This window comes from Nerophis ophidion, linkage group LG28, assembly GCF_033978795.1.
Source record: "Nerophis ophidion isolate RoL-2023_Sa linkage group LG28, RoL_Noph_v1.0, whole genome shotgun sequence".
In the NCBI taxonomy this organism is placed as follows: domain Eukaryota; kingdom Metazoa; phylum Chordata; class Actinopteri; order Syngnathiformes; family Syngnathidae; genus Nerophis; species Nerophis ophidion.
In genome coordinates, this window is record NC_084638.1 from 21,314,209 (window position 1) to 21,334,371 (window position 20,163).

Here is a 20,163-nt window from a genome sequence, read left to right on the forward strand (position 1 = left end):
GGCGTGGCAATGATGGCGTCATTTGCACCTAACAACTCCGCCTCTCGAAACTAACCGTTTTTGGAGGTAGCCAAAAATTGACTTGAAGATAGGGGCTTACAACAAAATCCATGCCAATGTTTTCCCCAATAAACCATCATTACATCTTATGTCGGGGGTCAGCAACCCGTGGCTCTTGAGCCGCATGCAGCTCTTTAATGCCGCCCAAGTGGAGCATTTCTAAAAAAAGGTTGAAAATTTAAAGAGATGGGGGAAAAATATTTTTTTGTTTTAGTATGTTTTTTGTTTGAGGACAAACATGACACAAACCTTCTAAAAAGTTAGAAAGCCCACTGTTTAATATGTTTGTGTGTTCAATGATGAGAGAGTATTTGGTGAACATCGTTTTGTCCTACTAATTTTGGTGGTTCTTGAACTCACCATAGTGTGGACTGTGACGCAACAGTTTGTTTACATGTAAAATCTTCCACTCTTTGTCTCATTTTATCCACCAAATGTTTTATACTGTGCTTGAATGCACAAAAGTGTGCTTTGTTAATGTTATTGACTTGTGTGGAGTGCTAATCAGGCTCATTTGGTCAGTGCATGACTGCAAGTTAATCAATGCTAACCTGATATTTAGGCCTGTTGTATGTACATATTGCTTCATTACGCGTCATTTGTAGGTATATTTGAGCTCATTTAATATCCTTTACTTCTATCCTCTTCGTATATCATTTAGTTTTGCATCTCTATTGACACATTATATGTATGTAATATTGGCTGCATTTCAGATAGTTGTTTGTGTGCCATGTTGTTCCAGACCACAGCAAACATTACCCAGCTTGCCAAAGATTGTAATAAATCTTTTAAAAGTAGACAGATTGCCATTTTCTTTAACTTGGACACACACATCTATACCTTTTGGCCATTCAGAGCCAGTCATTTCCAGGAGTTATCTCACCTTCTGAGTAGCTTCTGATATAGTAATGGCTTCTAATCTCGTAAAAGTGTGTAAAATAAATATTACATTTCAACATTTCTGTCAACGATGATTGACTTCAACCTGCAACACATAGTCATTTTGATAGTAGGTCATCGTAGCTAATACAGACACTTACGTCAGTGACACAACAGTTTGTTTACATGTAAAATCTTCCAGTAAAAATAAACACATGTTTATTTTTTTAAATAACAGAGAAGGCACACAGTCTGTAAACACAAACACATAAACCACAGTCACATGGGTGAGCTGAACTTCAGGGTAAACTAAGGCCAAAATAACAAACAAAACAACCCACCACTCAACCAGTCCCTGCTTTGGGAGGAAAAATAATAAACAAACATACTAGCTTCTAAACTCACTAACTGACTGTAAAACAGGAGAAAAATGTGTGAAGAAAATGGCAGTATACCCCTACTGAGACAAACACGCGTATCATTCCGCGACCATTTCAACAGGAAACTCTGCGCGAAATTTAAAATTGTAATTTAGTAAACTAAAAAGGCCGTATTGGCATGTGTTGCAATGTTAAGATTTCATCATTGATATATAAACTATCAGACTGGTAGTAGTGGGTTTCAGTGGGCCTTTAAGAATATGGAGGTAATCCTCCTTTTTCATTGTCCCATTTAAAACACCAGTTCAATTGGCAGCAAAACAGGCACAGAGCATAAAACTACCACCATCATGCTTCACGGTGATCATGGTGTTCCTGGGATTAAAGGCTTCACCTTCTCTCTTCCAGACATATTGCTGGGTATTATGGCCAAGCAGCTCAATTTTTGTTTCATTTGACATCACATGGACAAATATAAGCCCTTCTGGAGGAAAGTTCTGTCATCAGATGAACTGCACCAATTTTGTCAAGAGGAGTGGTCAAAAATTCCACCAGAAGCTTGCCAGAAGCTTGTGGGTGGTTACTAGAGATGCGCGGATAGGCAATTATATCATCCGCAACCGCATCACTAAAGTCGTCATCCACCCGCCACCGAACCCGAACCAACATTTCATCAAAGCCTCACCCGCCCGCCACCCGCCCGTTGTTATATATCTAATATAGACGATGCAAGGCATTAGCGAGGTTAGAAAGTGTAACTCCTTCCAAATAGCACAGACACAATGGCTTTCTTGAACTGATTTATTTGAAGGCTTCCTTTCCCTTCAAATTAACCGTGAAAACTGTAATAACATGCACAGCACGTGGATCAAACATTTTACCAAGTAAAATACCAACAAATGACAAATACCTCGTTGGCCATACCCGGATGTAGCTTCCTTACATCCGTCGACAGACCAAACGAGACACTTCAAAATAAAAGTATGCCCACATACTGTTTCAAGGAGTGCTGCTCGTTTTTCGTATGTGGTTAACAACATTTAACTATTTATAAATGGTTGATTTCTATAGGCTAGTAAGGTAAAGTGTTGAACCTGAAAAGTTTGGGCTACCCTGCTTCTGCAGCCTTCATCAGAGGTATCACGTGATGTTAGCGTGACGTTGTCTGTGACGTATTATATGGATTGTACCATCAAGAGTTGTCAGCTACAACACTTTACCTACTAGCCTATATAAATCAACCAGACGTCAGTAGGCCAAATGAACCTCTTCAACATAACATTTAACTATGTATTATGTAGCGGCTGGCTACGGGGTGTTATCCAATGACTTTGGCGGGACTTCCGGGAGAGATAGGGAAGTGACGTTATCGACAGGAAGTGAAAGTTCGAGTTGTCCCGGGAAAAGCGTTAGAGACATGAGAGCTGTTGTGTGGTTGTATTACATCTTGTGCAATAAAGACAAGACAAACGAAGAAGTTGTATGAGCCTACATTCCTGGGATTTAGTTAAAATCTATTTTTTCGTCATGTCACCCGCCCGACCCACGGTTTATCCACGGACTCCGCAGTTGTGACCGCAAACCGCACATCTCTAGTGGCTACAAAAAGTGCCTTAATGCAGTGAAACTTGCCAAGGGACATGTAACCAAATATTAACATTGCTGAATGTATACTTTTGACCCAGCAGATTTGGTCACATTTTCAGGAGAACCATAATAAATTCATAAAAGAACCACACTTCATAATTTTTTTGTGTGACAAAAAAGTATGTGCTCCAAAAATAAGAGCTGTAGAAAGTATTGGAAACTCAAGACAGCCATGACATTATGTCCTTTACAAGTATATGTAAACTTTTGATCGCGACTGTATGTACGGCTTTTCATTTTGACGGCTCCGTACAGATTTTTTTTTGTATTTTTGGTCCTTTTTCAACATGTGCAAGCCATTTTCCTTAGTAGCCATTTTCCTCAATTAATATTAGCAGGAGTGTGGTCGAGGTAGGAACAATACACGGACAGCAGGAGGCAGCAGACCGCCTGGATTGCATTTTCCTTGTTCTGTAGACTGGCGACCTGGGTTGACTGAGAGCCTCAGAACGGGTGGGGGGGAGAGACAGAGTGGGAGGGGGTTTGCAGAGCCTACGCGTCTGGGGGGAACGCAGGAGCTATGGAGAGAAAGGGGCTACAGAGCGAGAGTCGGCAAACAGTAACTGAAGCCTCAGTTTGTCTGAGAGTTCAACAACCCTGAACTTTCTGTAGTCACTTGGCGCTGCAAGATGAAGGAGCTCTGTGTCCACAACTCCCCGTCTTCCTCTGCGTCTCCTGGGTGTCCGGCAGACCCGTCCACTGGACTATCGAGCCTTTCTGGGACTCTCGGACCTCCGTGCATGGTGCCAGGGGGCTCTGGCATGGATCCCATGGAGCCTGACTACATGTCCATGTGTCTGTTGGCAGATGAGTCCTGCCAAAAACTTGCTATGGAGGCCATGGAAGAGCTGGACTGGTGTCTGGACCAGTTAGAGACCATCCAGACTTACAAGGTACATTTTTTGTGGTTTTTGATGATTCTTTCTGGTGTTGTTTCTCACTGTAATATACTCTGTCCTTTAAAACAAGCAAAGACGAGTTATGTATTAATGAGGTCATGTTATGAATTTTTTCCTGTATTCAACATTTATTTAATTGTGGTGTACATAACATGGTTATTTGGTTAAAATGTTAAAAAGATTGTTTCACAGACCATCTGCAAGCCGCTTTCTGACCGTCTCATTTGGATGCAACATTTTTTTGGCGGTCTTAATTACATGCCTTCTTTATGTTGTAGTATTTTAGTATTTCCATTCAGACTACTGATATATATAAGTGAGAATTAAATCTACATTATATTAGAAATGGCAAAAGCCGGAGATGCATTTGCATGTACGAGCCAGTCTGCCCCACAACAAGAGGATATGGAAAAAGAAAAGGTTATTCGCTATAGAGTTGGACTACAATGGCGGACTCGCGCAATTTACTTTGGGTAAACCTTTACCAAATAAGGAGATATCCGCTGATGTAACTGTTAGGGCAAATTACCCTAATTTTCACACATAACCAAAAACCAGTGTAGTTGGCACTTTGTGTAATTCGTAAATAAAAACAGAGTACAATAATGATTTGCAAATCCTTTTCAACTTATATTCAATTGAATAGACTGCAAAGACAAGATATTTAACGTTCTGAGAAACTACCTTTTCTTTTTTCTAATAATCTTTAACTTAGTATTTAATGGCAGCAACACATTGCAAAAAAAATGGGCACGGGCATTTTTACCACTGTGTTACAAGGACTTTCCTTTTAAAAACACTCAGTAAACGTACGGGAACTGAGAATACCAAATTTTGAAGCTTTTCAGGTGGAATTCTTTCCCATTCTTACTTGATGTACAGCTTAAGCTGTTCAACAGTCTGGAGTCCTCATTGTTGTATTCTGGGTTTCATATTACGCCACACAGGTCTGAAGTACAGTCAGGCCAGTCTAGTACCCCCACTCTTTTACTATGATGCCACGCTGTTGTAACATGTGGCTTGGCACTGTCTTGCTGAAATAAGCAGGGGCGTCCATGATAATGTTGCTTGGATGGCAACATATGTTGCTCCAAAACCTGTATGTACCTTTCAGCATTAATGGTGCCTTTACAGATGCGTGAAGTACCCATGCCTTGGGCACTAATACACCCCCAAACCATCACAGATGCTGGCTTTTTAAGTTTGAGCCTATAACAATTCAGTTGGTTCTTTTCCTTTTTGGTCCGGAGGACGCGACATCTACAGTTTCCAAAAACAGTTTGAAATGTGGACTCGTCAGACCACAGGACACTTTTTCACTTTGCAGCAGTCCATCTTAAATGACCTTGGGCCCAGCGATGGCGGCAGCGTTTCTGGGTGTTGTTGATAAATGTCTTTTGCTTTGCATAGTAGAGTTTTAACTTGCACTTACAGATGTAGCGACCAACTGTAGTTACTGACAGTGGTTTTCTAAAGTGTTCCTGAGCCCATGTTTTATTTGCGGTTTTGTGAATATCTCTGCCATGCCTCCATGGTTTGAGTTCAAATTTTCGGGACTTATGCAAATCCCAAAAACACAAAAAGAGGTACAAACAGTTGGTATGGCATAATATATTTTAATCCAACAAGAAAAAAGGCCACATCAAGTGCTGAAAAGTGTCTAACCAATGCTGAGAAATGTTTTTTTTTATGAGAGTACAAAAAGTTGTCAATATATTTTTATTTTTAAGTTAAGCAATTAGAAACAATGAAGACTACATTTCCACAGATCTCTGAACTTCAATGAATACATTGGAACATGCATCTACCCTTAAAAGGACTATTTCAATATATATATATATATATATATATATATATATATATATATATATATATATATATATATATATATATATGTATATATATATATACATATATATATTGTATATATATTTTGCACTTGTAAAACAGCAACAGTGCGCAATTTAGTAGCAAAATCGCTTCTCCTTTCTCACATAATTGACGTCTGACTCCCTTGTTCCTGTTTTTTTCCCAAATTAAATTGTGATCCAGTCTGTTATTGTTTTGAGGTCAGTGTGACATTGGTTCACTTCTGCCAGTGATGTTTCCACAAAGGGCCACAACTAACTGAGCAGTCGGTTCCCTTAAAAGTAACAATATATACCAGAGACTGGTAAATCTAGCACTTAGCACTTCTGATACGGACAATGCCAACATGTCAGTATTCAAAAATTCCTTTTATCAAGATTTATACATACTAGGGATGTTCAGATCAAAGTTTCATGCGGCAGATTCCGATACCGATCATCCATGAGTGAGATCTGCCGATACCAATACCAATTATATGTAATAACTGTAATTTTTACCATTTACATAGAGTGAGTGCTATTGACAGGTTAACGATGCATTATTTGAAGTAGTTCCTTATTCTATTCCATTGCATACAACTGTTTGAGCAAAACAAAGTACATAGCATACAATAACTAAAGAAAAGGAAAAACTAATATCTCGTGTAGTTTTCAAACTATGGACTGATTTACACCAACGAAATGATAAAAAAAAAAAAAAATCCATTTATTAGTCGCACCTAACTATAAGCTGCAGATATAAACATCGTGAAATTAGTTATTTATACAAAGGGATTTTGTAAATGTTTATTTACATACCTTAATTGTTTCCAAACGGTGTCTGTAACAAGGCAGTAAAACGTTTGATCAAACAAAACAGAAGTCATCCTTCTGGACACATTCGCTGCGGGAGCTAACTCTTTAATCAGATAAACAGACTCAATAACCACACGGTTTTAAATGATTTACTGAGGAATTTGTAAAACTGAAACAAAACAAGGTGAATGCCATTTTAAGTTAATAATCCGACCATGGACAGTCGTAAACGTGTTCGCATATTAGCTAATGCTAACAACGCCAGCTTCATTGCATCAAGATAGCACGTACAATTATGCGAGACAACACTCAGACAGACATCATGCATGGGACGGTTTAGTAAGCAATAATTGTTTTAGTTATATTGTAAAACCAGCAAACGTGGAGTGATGAATGAAGAATCCACACGAGTAGAAATGCCACGGACATCTCTTCCACTTCCGGTTCATGGCTTTAAACAGCAGGAATTCACATTCACCCAGCAGCACCTGCAGTGAGCAAACTTGTCTAAAAGATGGCGCCATAGCACAAACAATAACACACCGTTTAAATGTCTTTGCATGTGTATAATGAAAACTTTTTGCATTACGGACTAGCCGGACCGTTTTATAAGCCGCAGGGTGCAAATTGTAGGTAAAATACAGCGGCTTTGAGTATTTCTTTATTAAGTCCCCCTTTGTCTATGGAATTATTCCGTAAGTTTGAAAACATTGACAAAAACCAACAACCGAACATTTTTGAGAAAATATCGACCAAATCACTACCATCCTTGGTATCAACACCATCGATTTATACCCTCTTATGTGTCGTGTACTGGCTGTACAGCTGCTGTTATTTAATCCTCTCTCCAAATCTTATCAAGATACATGTTAATTTTCCTTCCTGCTGCAATGCGGTTCCATCTAGACTCAACATTATCAAGCGCTTATTTTTTTTTTTTAATTTCAAAACCTAGATAAGCTGTAAGCTCTCTGTGTGTAACATGTTTTTGCCTCGTCGCCCAGTAACAATTAAAAAAAAAAAAGGACGGAAATTGTCCGATACTATTTAGGGGTGTATACCATTGTCCTGACAGATGGGTGACTTTAAAGGCCTACTGAAACCCACTACTACCGACCACGCAGTCTGATAGTTTATATATCAATGATGAAATATTAACATTGCAACACATGCCAATACGGCCTTTTTAGTTTACTAAACTACAATTTTAAATTTCCTGCGGAGTTTCTTGTTGACGTCCCGGGTTGCAGGGGACATATTAGCGCAGCACCATTTGCGGCCAAAATTCGTCTCTTTTCATCGCGCAATTAAACAGTATTCCAGACATCTGTGTTGCTGAATCTTCTGCAATTTGTTCAATTAATAATGGAGAAGTCAAAGTAGAAAGATGGAGGTGGGAAGCTTTAGCCTTTAGCCACACAAAAACGGCGTTTCCCTGTTTAAAATTCCCGGAGGTGAAGCTTCACTACGGATCAGAGTGGTCAAGCGAACATGGTTCCCGACCACTTGTCAACCGGCAGGTTTCGATGAGAAAATTGTGGTAAAAAGTTGCCTCTTTCCGGAGATCAGCTGAACTTGCGCTGTCCATGCAGCTGCCGTCGACTTCCCTCGACTATCAGGTACTATTTAATCTCAATAAAACACTAGCAACACAATAGAAAGATAAGGGATTTCCCAGAATTATCCAAGTAAATGTGTCTAAAACATCTGAATCTGTCACAATGCAATCGCCTTTTTTTTTTTTACTTTATTTATTTTTTGTAGTCCTTCGCTATCAATATCATCATCCACGAATCTTTCATCCTCGCTTAAATAAATGGGGATATTGTCGTTTTCTCGGTCCGACTAGCTCTTGGCGCTGGAGGCTCAACATTATAAACAATGTGAGCACCCTTGTGACGTCATCGTCTGCGACTTCTGGTACAGGCAAGGCTTTTTTATCAGCACCAAAAGTTGCGAACTTTATCGTCGATGTTCTCTACTAAATCCTTTCAGCAAATATATGGCTTTATTGCGAAATGATCAAGTATGACACAAAGAATGGACCTGCTATCCCCGACTGTGCAATAGACTGCAACAGATGCTATATTTTTGCGAAGATTAAGATTGTACGGCGTAAGCAGCCACATCATGATGATTTTCTGCCTTGCCATTGTAGAGAGCATCATTAGATACGGGATCACCTCATGGTTTGGCAACCTAAAAAAGCAAACTGGCCGGCATGCATAAAACGGCAATGAAAATCGTAGGGAGGAAAGAATATGAGCCTATACAGAGCATCTATGAGCAGGCAGTTAGGAAAAAAGCTAAGAAAATTATTTCCAATTCACAACACCCACTCTTCCTTGAATATGGAACCCTGCCACCAGGGAGAAGACTCCGGGTCCCAATATGCAAATCTAACCGCCTTAAATTATCATTTGTCACTGACCAACAATGTGCAATAGAATGTTAATACATAGGTTAGCATTTTTTTTTTTTTTTTTTTAGCACACAGCCCTTTAGCACATAGCACTTTAGAACTAAACGCTTTAGCACACGGCACTTTATCCATGAGCTCTAGTGCAATGCACACTGGTACTTTATCTTTATCTCCATACTGTAGATTTTATGCCTCCATCAAAGTGCCACCCATGTCTATCAAGCTCCATGTTCTGATGTTTAGATGTTTCAATGTTAGTTGTCTGGTTGTGGTTGTGTCTGTGCTTGTGTTTTTGTTCTGTTGTTTTTGTGTATGTTAAGAAAGCAATGATGCACTGTGTCCAAGACAAATTTCCTCGCGGGGACAATAAAGTTGAACCTTGAACCTTGAACCTTTAAATAAGAAAATCTCATTTCAGTAGGCCTTTAACCTGAATTATAAATTCTCACCTGAACAGACTCTTATTACAGGTTCTTACCATTAACACCTTTGTCTGTGTTGTTTCACATTTGGCATACACTTTAATGTTGGCAAATTAGTTGAAAAAGATCAACCTTATCAGACATTTATACTACTACCAAAATGTAAAATTCTTTAAGTTTTATATCCCACCAAAGAGCAGACTTTGCCATATTTTTCTTACAGCCTGCTTTGTTGAAACAATAGTCAAGTTGTCTCTATAGCTTAAAAAACAAAACTTTGCATTGTGGGTGGTCCCGATACCTTTTAATTTAATATACACACAGGACCCAGTGTTTATTTGATTTCTGTGAATTTAAACTGAGCCCACACTGGCAATTATTGCCCCGCCCCCGCACGGACAGAGGAGACAGTGTGCTGGCGTTACGTTCTAAACATTCAAGGTGATGTTGACCATTTCCGACCATACACTATGGTTCGTTGAGGAGGGCTGCTGAAGGCTGACTGTGACCGTGACACCAGTTTCCTGTCTGCGTATTTCCTCTGCTGCTGTTGCCCCGCTCCATTTTTCTGGTTCGCAGACGACAATGGATGGTGCTTTGACTAAGAGTCCTTACAGGCAACCACGTCACTGGAAGACAAGGAGCCCAGGCTCTTGCATACGCTTGACAAAAAGTCTACTTCAGTGGTTCTCAACCTTTTTTCAGTGATGTACCCCCAGTGAACATTCTTTTAATTCAAGTACCCCCAATTTTTGGTTGAAAAAAAGAGATACAAAAGTAAAATAAGTGAAGTGTGAAGTGAATTATATTTATATAGCACTTTTTCTCTAGTGACTCTACACTGAAAAAAGTGACTTTTTGGTGCTATAAACTCTATTAGAGTAACTGTCGTAATTTATACCTAGTATTTTTAACATTCAGTAAGAACTAGAGTTTCTTAAGTAAAATTAATCATTTTATTAACGTAATACATGAATTATGGGGGAAGAGTACGTTTTACTTATGTTTCCTCATACTATTTAAATGTTTAATAGTTGTACGTACATAAACCTAAAAATATTACATAAACTTTACTCTGAAAATCTAGTATTTTGAAACGCATGCTAGACGACACATGCGCACAGCACAACAGGCTCTGGCCGACTGGCTCTGCTCCGGCCGTTAGGATCACTTCACAGAGTACAACAAGGTGGCATTATGGGTAATTCTTATCTTGCATTTATTATGTGCCACAGAGCCAATGCGCTCCAGAAGTGTGCTTGGTGTGGGTTCACAGAGTGTGGCGCATATTAGTAAGAATGTTAAAGTTGTTTATATCACAACCGTCAGTGTAAAAGGTATGGCTGTTGAGCAAGTATGCATTGCAGTTTTGTATGAGAAGCAATGATTCCCATGTGTTCTTCCGGTACTCTGAGAGCATGGTGTAGAAGCGGGCGCTATGACTTGTTGTAGAGCAGCGGTTCCCAATCACCGGGCCGCGGTCGCTGAATAAACATGTAATATATAATTGTTTGTCATTCTCACTTCTTTACTGCATGCAATTGTTGGTGCAGGTTTGAGGAGAGGTTTGAAATGTATTAGCGCCCTGGCTGCTATTCAAGGACATACGTTATTTAAAATTACTTAAAATTTTGAGTAAAAGGATGTCCCTGGCGATGAAAAACAAGTAGACTTTACTTGATTTGTTTAAATAAATATAACTTAAAACTTGGATGTAATTAAGTAACAGCTACTTAATATCTTCACAACTGTTATATGGCAAGTAAAATTTACTTGATACTGGCAAGTCAGTGTTACTTGATATTTGCAGCATTAAATTGTACTTAAATAATTTGCGTGCAAATACTTACAATAATTAAAAAAAATAATCTTATGAGTTCTTTTTTTCAGTGTAGTGGCGCTTTACATAGTGAAACCCAATATCTAAGTTACATTTAAACCAGTGTGGGTGGCACTGGGAGCAGGTGGGTAAAGTGTCTTGCCCATGGACACAACGTCAGTGACTAGGATGGCGGAAGCGGGGATCGAACCGGGAACCCTCAAGTTGCTGGCACGGCCACTTTACCAACGGAGCTATACCGCCACAAAATACAGCCATATGTCATCAGTTTCTTATTTATTAAATTGTATAACAGTGCAAAAATATTGCTCATTAGTAGTGGTCTTTCTTGAACTATTTGGAAAAAAAGATATAAAAATTACTAAAAACTTGTTGAAAAATAAACAAGTGATTCAATTATAAATAAAGATTTCTACGCATAGAAGTAATCATCAACTTAAAGTGCCCTCGATGGGGATTGTAATAGAGATCCATCTGGATTCATGAACTTAATTCTAAACATTTCTTCACAAAAATATAAATCTTTAACATCAATATTTATGGAACATGTCCACAAAAAAATCTAGCTGTCAACACTGAATATTGCATTGTTGCATTTCTTTTCACAGTTTATGAACTTACATTCATATTTTGTTGAAGTATTATTCAACAAATATATTTATAAAGGATTTTTAAATTGTTGCTAATTTTAGAATATTTTTTTAAAAATCTCACGTACCCCTTGGCTTACCTTCAAGTACCCCCAGGGGTACGCGTACCCCCATTTAAAAACCACTGGTGTACTGTATCGACCAGACTATAGAGCGCAACGGTATATAAACTAAAACCTCTTAATATCCGAAGAAAAACATACTTTTTCCATATATTAGCCGTACCAGACAATATACCACAAATACAAAGGTTGGGATTTTTTTTTTTTTTTTTTTTTTTTACACAAAAAGATTTTTCCTTAATTGTTGCCTAACTGGCAGTAAAACGTCTGATCAAACAAAACAGAAGTCATTGTCATGTACCCACGAGCTTCGGAAGCTGGTTCTCCAATCAGCTGAACAGACTCAAAAAATCCACAGTGACGTATTGGGAAATTTACGAAATAGAAACAATACAAAAAGAAAACCATTGTAAGTTAAAATTTCTAACGCCGATGCTTGTAAACGTGTTAGCATATTAGCCAATGCTAACGACGCTAGCTTCATTACATTACAATAGCACCTAAAACATAAAAGTTGAGTTAAAGTCCCAACGGTAGTCACATACACACTAGGTGTGGTGAAATGTGTCTTCTGCATTTGACCCATCCCCATATTCACCCCCCGGGAGCTGAGGGGAGCAGTGAGCAGCAGCGTGCACCACGCTCGGGAGGCACTTGGTGATGTAACCCCCAATTCCAACACTTGGAGCTGAGGCAATGGTCCCATTTTTGTATAGTCTTTAGTATGACTCAGCCGGGGTTTGAACTCACAACCTTCCACTCTCAGGGCAGACACTCTAACCACAAGGCCACTGAGCTGGTCGAGCAACATACGCGTGAAAACCTTCCTACAGACAACCCACAAAAAAAAAATTGTTTTAGATACATTGAAAAACTTACAAATGTTGTTTGTAGGATGAATGAAGAAACCATACAAGTAGAAACACGATGAACGACTAGAGGACTGAAAGTCAGTTCTACTTCCGGTTCAAAGCTCAGTCAAAAACCAGGTGTGTCGTGGGCCTGCGAACAGGTTTTAGCCGGCCCGCAGGATGAGTTTGCTCAGTATAAAAGTAAGTGGAAATTTTTTATTGAAAGAAACTGCTGTTCTAAATGTGTCCACTAGATGTAGCAATAGAAATTATTCGTATCTTTGTAGATTATGCTACATATGTAAACAAAATATATAAACCCTGTCATGTTAGTGCACCAGTCAAGGGATATGAGCAAACTACATAAATAACATCCCGTAATATGATTTTGATATTATTTTTTTATCTTGATAGATTGACAATTAACACCAATCAGTTCACTGATGAACATTATCACATAATTCATTCAGAAAATATAAATTACAACAAATAAAGATAGAATACTATTAACCGCAACATGTAAGTGTAAAAGAACCCCAACAACATTATGAGTTGTACATTTTCAGAATGTGCTTGTTTTATTTTTAAACAAATAAAACAAACTGCAGCTGTCTGCATTTCTAAGTTATCGTGCCATGATTTTACCAGTCCCCGCCCACTTGGGAGTTGTCAGGTTCGTCCCTGACAGTTTGGTTATGTTTTAGTTTTTTCCTCTGCGTTTGTCTTTGTTCCCTCTGTGTGTGTTATTTTGTCTGTTTCCTGTGTTTCTCCCTGAGCGCTGTTTCCCCTCAGTTGTGGCTGATTGGCACCTGGCCACACCTAGGGTCAATCAGCCCGCCCCTATTTTAACCTGCCTTCCCATCCAGTCTGTGCTGGATTATTGTCGTTACTACCTGTCGCTCCTGTCGTGTCGTGTCTATAGCAGTTCTACTTGTCGTTCCTACTGGTCTTGTCATTGCAGCGTAGCGGTAAGCTATATTCGTTAGGGCGGTATATATTGGTTGGTAGAGTGGCCGTGCCAGTAACTTGGGGGTTGCAGGTTCGATTCCCACTTCCGCCATCCTAGTCACTGCCGTTGTGTCCTTGGGCAAGACACTCTACCCCCCCTGCTCCCAGTGCCACCCACATTGGTTTAAATGTAACTTAGATATTGGGTTTCACTATGTAAAGCGCTATATAAATATAATTCACTTCAGCTGTTTGTAGCTTACTGTTTTTTGTTCCCTCCTTCCAGTTTGTTTTCATATTACAAGTAATGACTTCTGTTTCCTGCTCGCTACCCGCTGGCGTCCACGCTAGGCTCGTTTTCTTCTAGCTCCCATGCTAGCTCTTTGTTATCCGCCTCGTGGGCTTCTTTTGTTAGTACCATTTTGTTCGTTTTTTGTCTCTCTGCATCTTGGGGTTCGTCACAAACTAACTCTGACAGGAGTAGCTTTTTCTCCACATGGCCCCGGATCTAAAATGAGTTTGACACCCCTGGTCTTAAACAGAAGGGCAATGCGGAACTTGTCTAAACGATGGTTACTTAAACTATTAAACTATTTACATAATGATCATCAACGAAAAATCTGTAAATTTGACGGGCAGTTTTATAAGCTGCAAAGTCAAAAAAGCATAGGAAAAAAGTTGAGGTTATAGTCCGGAATGTTTTTTTTTAAGTGTGCAAAGTTGAACAAATCAATGTGTTTTATTGATTCAAACTTATTGTTGTTACAAAACTGGAGAAACCTTTTGAAACAAGAAGATATAATTCAATCAATCAATCAATGTTTACTTATATAGCCCTAAATCACTAGTGTCTCAAAGGGCTGCACAAACCACCACGACATCCTCGGTAGGCCCACATAAGGGCAAGGAAAACTCACACCCAGTGGGACATTGGTGACAATAATGACCCAGTGGGACGTCGGTGACAATGATGACTATGAGAACCTTAGAGAGGAGGAAAGCAATGGATGTCGAGCGGGTCTAACATGATACTGTGAAAGTTCAATCCACAATGGATACAACACAGTCGCGGGAGTCCAGTCCAAAGAGGATCCAAGACACAGCAGCGAGAGTCCCGTTCACAGCGGAGCCAGCAGGAAACCATCCCAAGCGTAGGCGGACCAGCAGCGCAGAGATGTCCCCAGCCGATACACAGGCGAGCAGTACATGGCCACCGGATCGGACCGGACCCCCTCCACACGGGAGAGTGGGACATAGAAGAAAAAGAAAAGAAACGGCAGATCAACTGGTCTAAAAAGGGAGTCTATTTAAAGGCTAGAGTATACAAATGAGTTTTAAGGTGAGACTTAAATGCTTCTACTGAGGTGGCATCGCGAACTGTTACCGGGAGGGTATTCCAGAGTACTGGAGCCCGAACGGAAAATGCTCTATAGCCCGCAGACTTTTTTTGGGCTTTGGGAATCACTAATAAGCCGGAATCCTTTGAACGCAGATTTCTTGCCGGGACATATGGTACAATACAATCGGCAAGATAAGATGGAGCTAGACCGTGTAGTATTTTATACGTAAGTAGTAAAACCTTAAAGTCACATCTTAAGTGCACAGGAAGCCAGTGCAGGTGAGCCAGTACAGGCGTAATGTGATCAAACTTTCTTGTTCTTGTCAAAAGTCTAGCAGCCGCATTTTGTACCAACTGTAATCTTTTAATGCTAGACATGGGGAGACCCGAAAATAATACGTTACAGTAGTCGAGGCGAGACGTAACAAACGCATGGATAATGATCTCAGCGTCTTTAGTGGACAGAATGGAGCGAATTTTAGCGATGTTACGGAGATGAAAGAAGGCCGTTTTAGTAACGCTTTTAATGTGTGCCTCAAAGGAGAGAGTTGGGTCGAAGATAATACCCAGATTCTTTACCGTGTCGCCTTGTTTAATTGTTTGGTTGTCAAATGTTAGAGTTGTATTATTAAATAGAGTTCGGTGTCTAGCAGGACCGATAATCAGCATTTCCGTTTTTTTGGCGTTGAGTTGCAAAAAGTTAGCGGACATCCATTGTTTAATTTCATTAAGACACGCCTCCAGCTGACTACAATCCGGCGTGTTGGTCAGCTTTAGGGGCATGTAGAGTTGGGTGTCATCAGCATAACAGTGAAAGCTAACACCGTATTTGCGTATGATGTCACCTAGCGGCAGCATGTAGATGCTGAAGAGTGCAGGGCCAAGGACCGAACCCTGGGGAACTCCACACGTTACCTTAACGTAGTCCGAGGTCACATTGTTATGGGAGACACACTGCATCCTATCAGTAAGATAAGAGTTAAACCAAGACAGGGCTAAGTCTGACATACCAATTCGTGTTTTGATACGTTCTAATAAAATATTATGATCGACGGTATCGAAAGCAGCGCTAAGATCGAGGAGCAGCAACATAGATGACGCATCAGAATCCATCGTTAGCAATAGATCATTAGTCATTTTTGCGAGGGCTGTCTCCGTCGAGTGATTTGCCCTGAAACCGGATTGAAAGGTTTCACATAGATTGTTAGACGCTAAGTGTTCATTTAACTGCTCCGCAACAATTTTTTCAAGGATTTTTGAAATAAAGGGAAGGTGAGACACCGGTCGGTAATTTACCATGAGGTCAGGATCGAGGTTAGGTCTTTTAAGAAGAGGATGAATAACCGCTTTTTTGAATGCTAGGGGAACAGTGCCCGAGGAGAGTGATAAGTTTATAATATTTAGCACTGATGGACCTAATAATACAAAGAGTTCCTTGATCAGTTTCCCAGGAAGAGGGTCAAGTAAACATGTTGTCTGTTTTATTCCCTTAACACGTTGTAACAATTCCTCTAATGTTATTTCCTCAAAACGAGAGAAACTATTTTGGAGGGCAGTATCCGCCGTATATGCAATCGTGTCAGTGTTAATAGAACCCCGTTGTAGCTGGGACGCATTGTCTTTAATCTCCTTTCTAATGACTTCAATTTTCTTACTAAAGAATTGCATAAAGTCATCAGCTGAGTGGGTTAAGCTACTGGAAGGAGTCCCTTGTTGGGTTAGCGATGCTACCGTACTAAACAAAAATTTAGGATCGTTTTTATTACGGTGGATGAGATTTGAGTAATATTTAGCTTTAGCTAAGGTAAGCATGCGTTTATAAGTTATTAAACCATCACTCCATGCTTGATGGTGCACCTCAAGTTTAGTCGTGCGCCATTTGCGTTCCAGCTTTCTGCATAATAATTTCTGAGCTCTAGTTTCTTCTGTAAACCACGGGGTGCGCTTTTTTGGAGCCTTTTTTAACTTTAGCGGTGCTATGTTATCAATGGTTTCGCGCAGGGCGTCGTTAAAGTTGTTAGTGAGGTTATCAATAGAGCCCACATACTTTGGGAATGGTGCCATTACCGAGGGCAGTAGGTCCGCAAGAGTTGTCGTTGTGGCTGTATTAATGTTGCGGCTGCTATAGCAGTTATTATTATTATTAGTTTGACGAACATGCGTCTGAACCTCGAATTTTATAAGGTAATGATCGGACAATACTTTAGTATACGGGAGTATCGTAACTTTGGAAACAGTGATGCCCCTGACAAGCACTAGGTCTATCGTATTACCGTTGCGATGCGTGGGTTCATTTATTATTTGTGTGAGACCACAGCTATCAATTACAGTCTGGAGCGCTACGCACGGTGGGTCCGATGGGGTATTCATATGGATATTAAAGTCCCCCATTATGATTATATTATCGGCGTGTGTCACTAGATCAGCAACGAACTCTGAGAATTCATTAATAAAGTCCGAATAGGGCCCTGGGGGGCGGTAGATAACAGCCAGGTGTAGAGGCAGCGGTGTGACAGACCTCATAGTAAGCACCTCAAACGATTTATATTTATTATTTATGTTAGGACTAAGGTTAAAGTTTTCGTTGTATATTAGTGCGACCCCCCCACCCCTTTTGAGCGGACGGGCAATATGCGCATGTGTAAAGTTAGGAGGACATGCCTCATTTAGCGCAAAAAAGTCGTTTGGTTTAAGCCAGGTTTCGCTGAGACCGATGACGTTAAGATTGTTGTCTCTGATGATATCATTAACTAACAACGTTTTGGGAGACAATGATCTTATGTTTAAAAAACCTACATTATAGGTAGTGGGCTGTTTTAGGGAGTTTTTGATCAAATTATCCGTAGTAGCAATATTAATAATGTTGTGTTTATTATGCCCAGTGCATTTAGTATAGTTACGACCATATCTAGGAATTGATACGACAGGAATTTTCCGATTGTTTGATTGTTGCTTTGATAAACTGCACGCATCATGGTTAGCCACCTCAGTAACGGGGATTTTCCGATTGTTTGTTTGTTGCTTTGATAAACTGCACGCATCAAAGTTAGCCACCTCAGTAAAACACATGTCCAACTCTGAAACACTCAAAGCAGAAACAACTTGTTCTAATTTAACTGACTCCTTACCCAGACCAGTAGTCGCGCATTTTCCATCTAAATCCGTCTTCGGGATGGAGGAAAGTGGTGTTCTGTGGGGATTAGCCTTCTGCTTTGTTTTTAGCCCCGCTCGGCATCCGCGTTTCCGATCACACCGCTGGCGTCTGCTCCGTAGACGGCCCCCACTGCTACTAGACTCCCCTGCTTCACAGGCCGCTGGATGTAGCCGCCGATGTAATCCCATGCTAGTTAGCAAGTCTAGCACGCAAGTGTCTATCGGTCCAAAACGGCCCGATGTGTCCACATCCAGAAGTGTCTGGCGGTCGTACGTGATCACGGAGTGACCACGATGTGAGCCAGCCATAAAGTTTGTGGAATTGTCCGGTATTTCTGCCAAATGTTCCATCTTTAGCAGCAGCTCCTCGAGAGCCCGCCATCTAATTAAATCCAGAATTCAGATCCAGGGTGTCTACTCTCACTCTCCGAGCGTCCGGGACCACACACCCTATTGACCGCCAGCCCGGTCGTTGTGACCTCAGGATGGGGGGGAACTGCCTCCCTGTCCCTCACTATCATTAGCCTCGCCACACCTCCACACTGAGGCCGGTGACGGCCTTGAACAAACATCACCATTTGATGTCGGTAAGCGGCGTTTAGCCTCCTGTGGGTTGACATGCTCGCAAGCCCCTGGGTTGAGTAGGAAACTTTAATTCACATGTGGTCATTTTGTCTTTGAAGAGCTGGCTTCTTTTGAGGAGATAAAAAAAATATATAAAATGATTAAAACAGATGTAGTGAAAGGGTCTGTAGCTGTGGTGAGGGAAACTGGCTTTAAATTACAGTGTTGTGATTCGCAGTGACTGAGAGGGTGATCGGAACTTCAGACAAGCTCCGGTCGTCATTTAATTGACCTTTATTTTTCTTATCCCTCAAAATATTGAAACGTGAAAACGTTTTTCTTGTGGCCTCATTATTTCTTGTGATTTTAAAGTCCTGACCAAGAAATCTCGATCCCCACTCCAGTCATGAAACTGGCCAAAATCTAATGTGTGTTGACACAGTAAACCAGAGGTAGCCAAACTTTTTGACTTGGGGACCGCATTGGGCTAAAAAAATTTGGCCCGGGGCCAAAAGCCAACTGAATGTAAAATATATATATGTATATATAGAGTATATAAACATACATTAACATTGTCACTGAAGGCATCAAGACCATGAATGAACACATGAGGAGTCACATACTTAACAAAAAACAAAGTTAAAATAACTAATTAATTCTTTGCACACCCTTGGCATTCTCTCCATGGGCTTCAAGATGGTTTTCACTTCACAGGTGTGTTTGGAGCACATCGAGAGAATGCCAAGAGTGTGCAAAGCAGTACTCAAAGGGTGGGTATTTTGAAGAACCTAGAATATAAAAGATGTTTTTAGTTATTTCACCTTTTTTTGTTAAGTACATAAGTCCACGTGTGTTCATTAACAGTGTTGATGCCTTCAGTATATATATACATATATATATATATATATATATATATATATATATATATATATATATATATATATATATATATATATATAGTTCACTATTTTATTTGAGGACAAACTTGCAATAAAAAACACATGTTTAATGTACCCTAAGATTTTTTTGTTACAATAAAGCTAATAATGCAATTTTTTGTGGTGTCCTTTATTCAGAAAAGTACCGAAAAGTATCAAACTTATTTTGGTACCGGTACTAGTAACAAAATATTGGTATCGGGACAACACAAGTTGGTTGCATATTTTTTGTCATGACTAGGGAAGGTTATTTAGATAACTCCTGTGCTGATTTCACTTCCATCACAATCCATGGCCATTGACCTGGTTTACTCACGTTGTCCCCAAAATGTCAGTAAATTAGTAACGATCGGATTGTCAGATATTTAAATTTAGAATTGAAATCAGATTTCTTATTAAGCTGTCAGGGCCGTAGTTTGGACACCCCTGCAGTAAACCGACAAACA

The 20,163-nt window shown here is 40.0% G+C and overlaps 1 protein-coding gene across 1 annotated transcript in view; it reads left to right on the top strand.

The window, feature by feature from the left end:
* Positions 1–3,467: 3,467 nt before the first annotated feature.
* LOC133545251 (cAMP-specific 3',5'-cyclic phosphodiesterase 4B-like) overlaps positions 3,468–20,163 on the top strand; it is a 49,167-nt gene continuing 32,471 nt past the window's right edge. Inside the window, exon 1 of the mRNA XM_061890642.1 lies at positions 3,468–3,859. Coding sequence (XP_061746626.1) covers positions 3,596–3,859 — 264 coding nt within the window. The 5' untranslated portion in view covers positions 3,468–3,595. The remainder of the gene's footprint in view (positions 3,860–20,163) is intronic.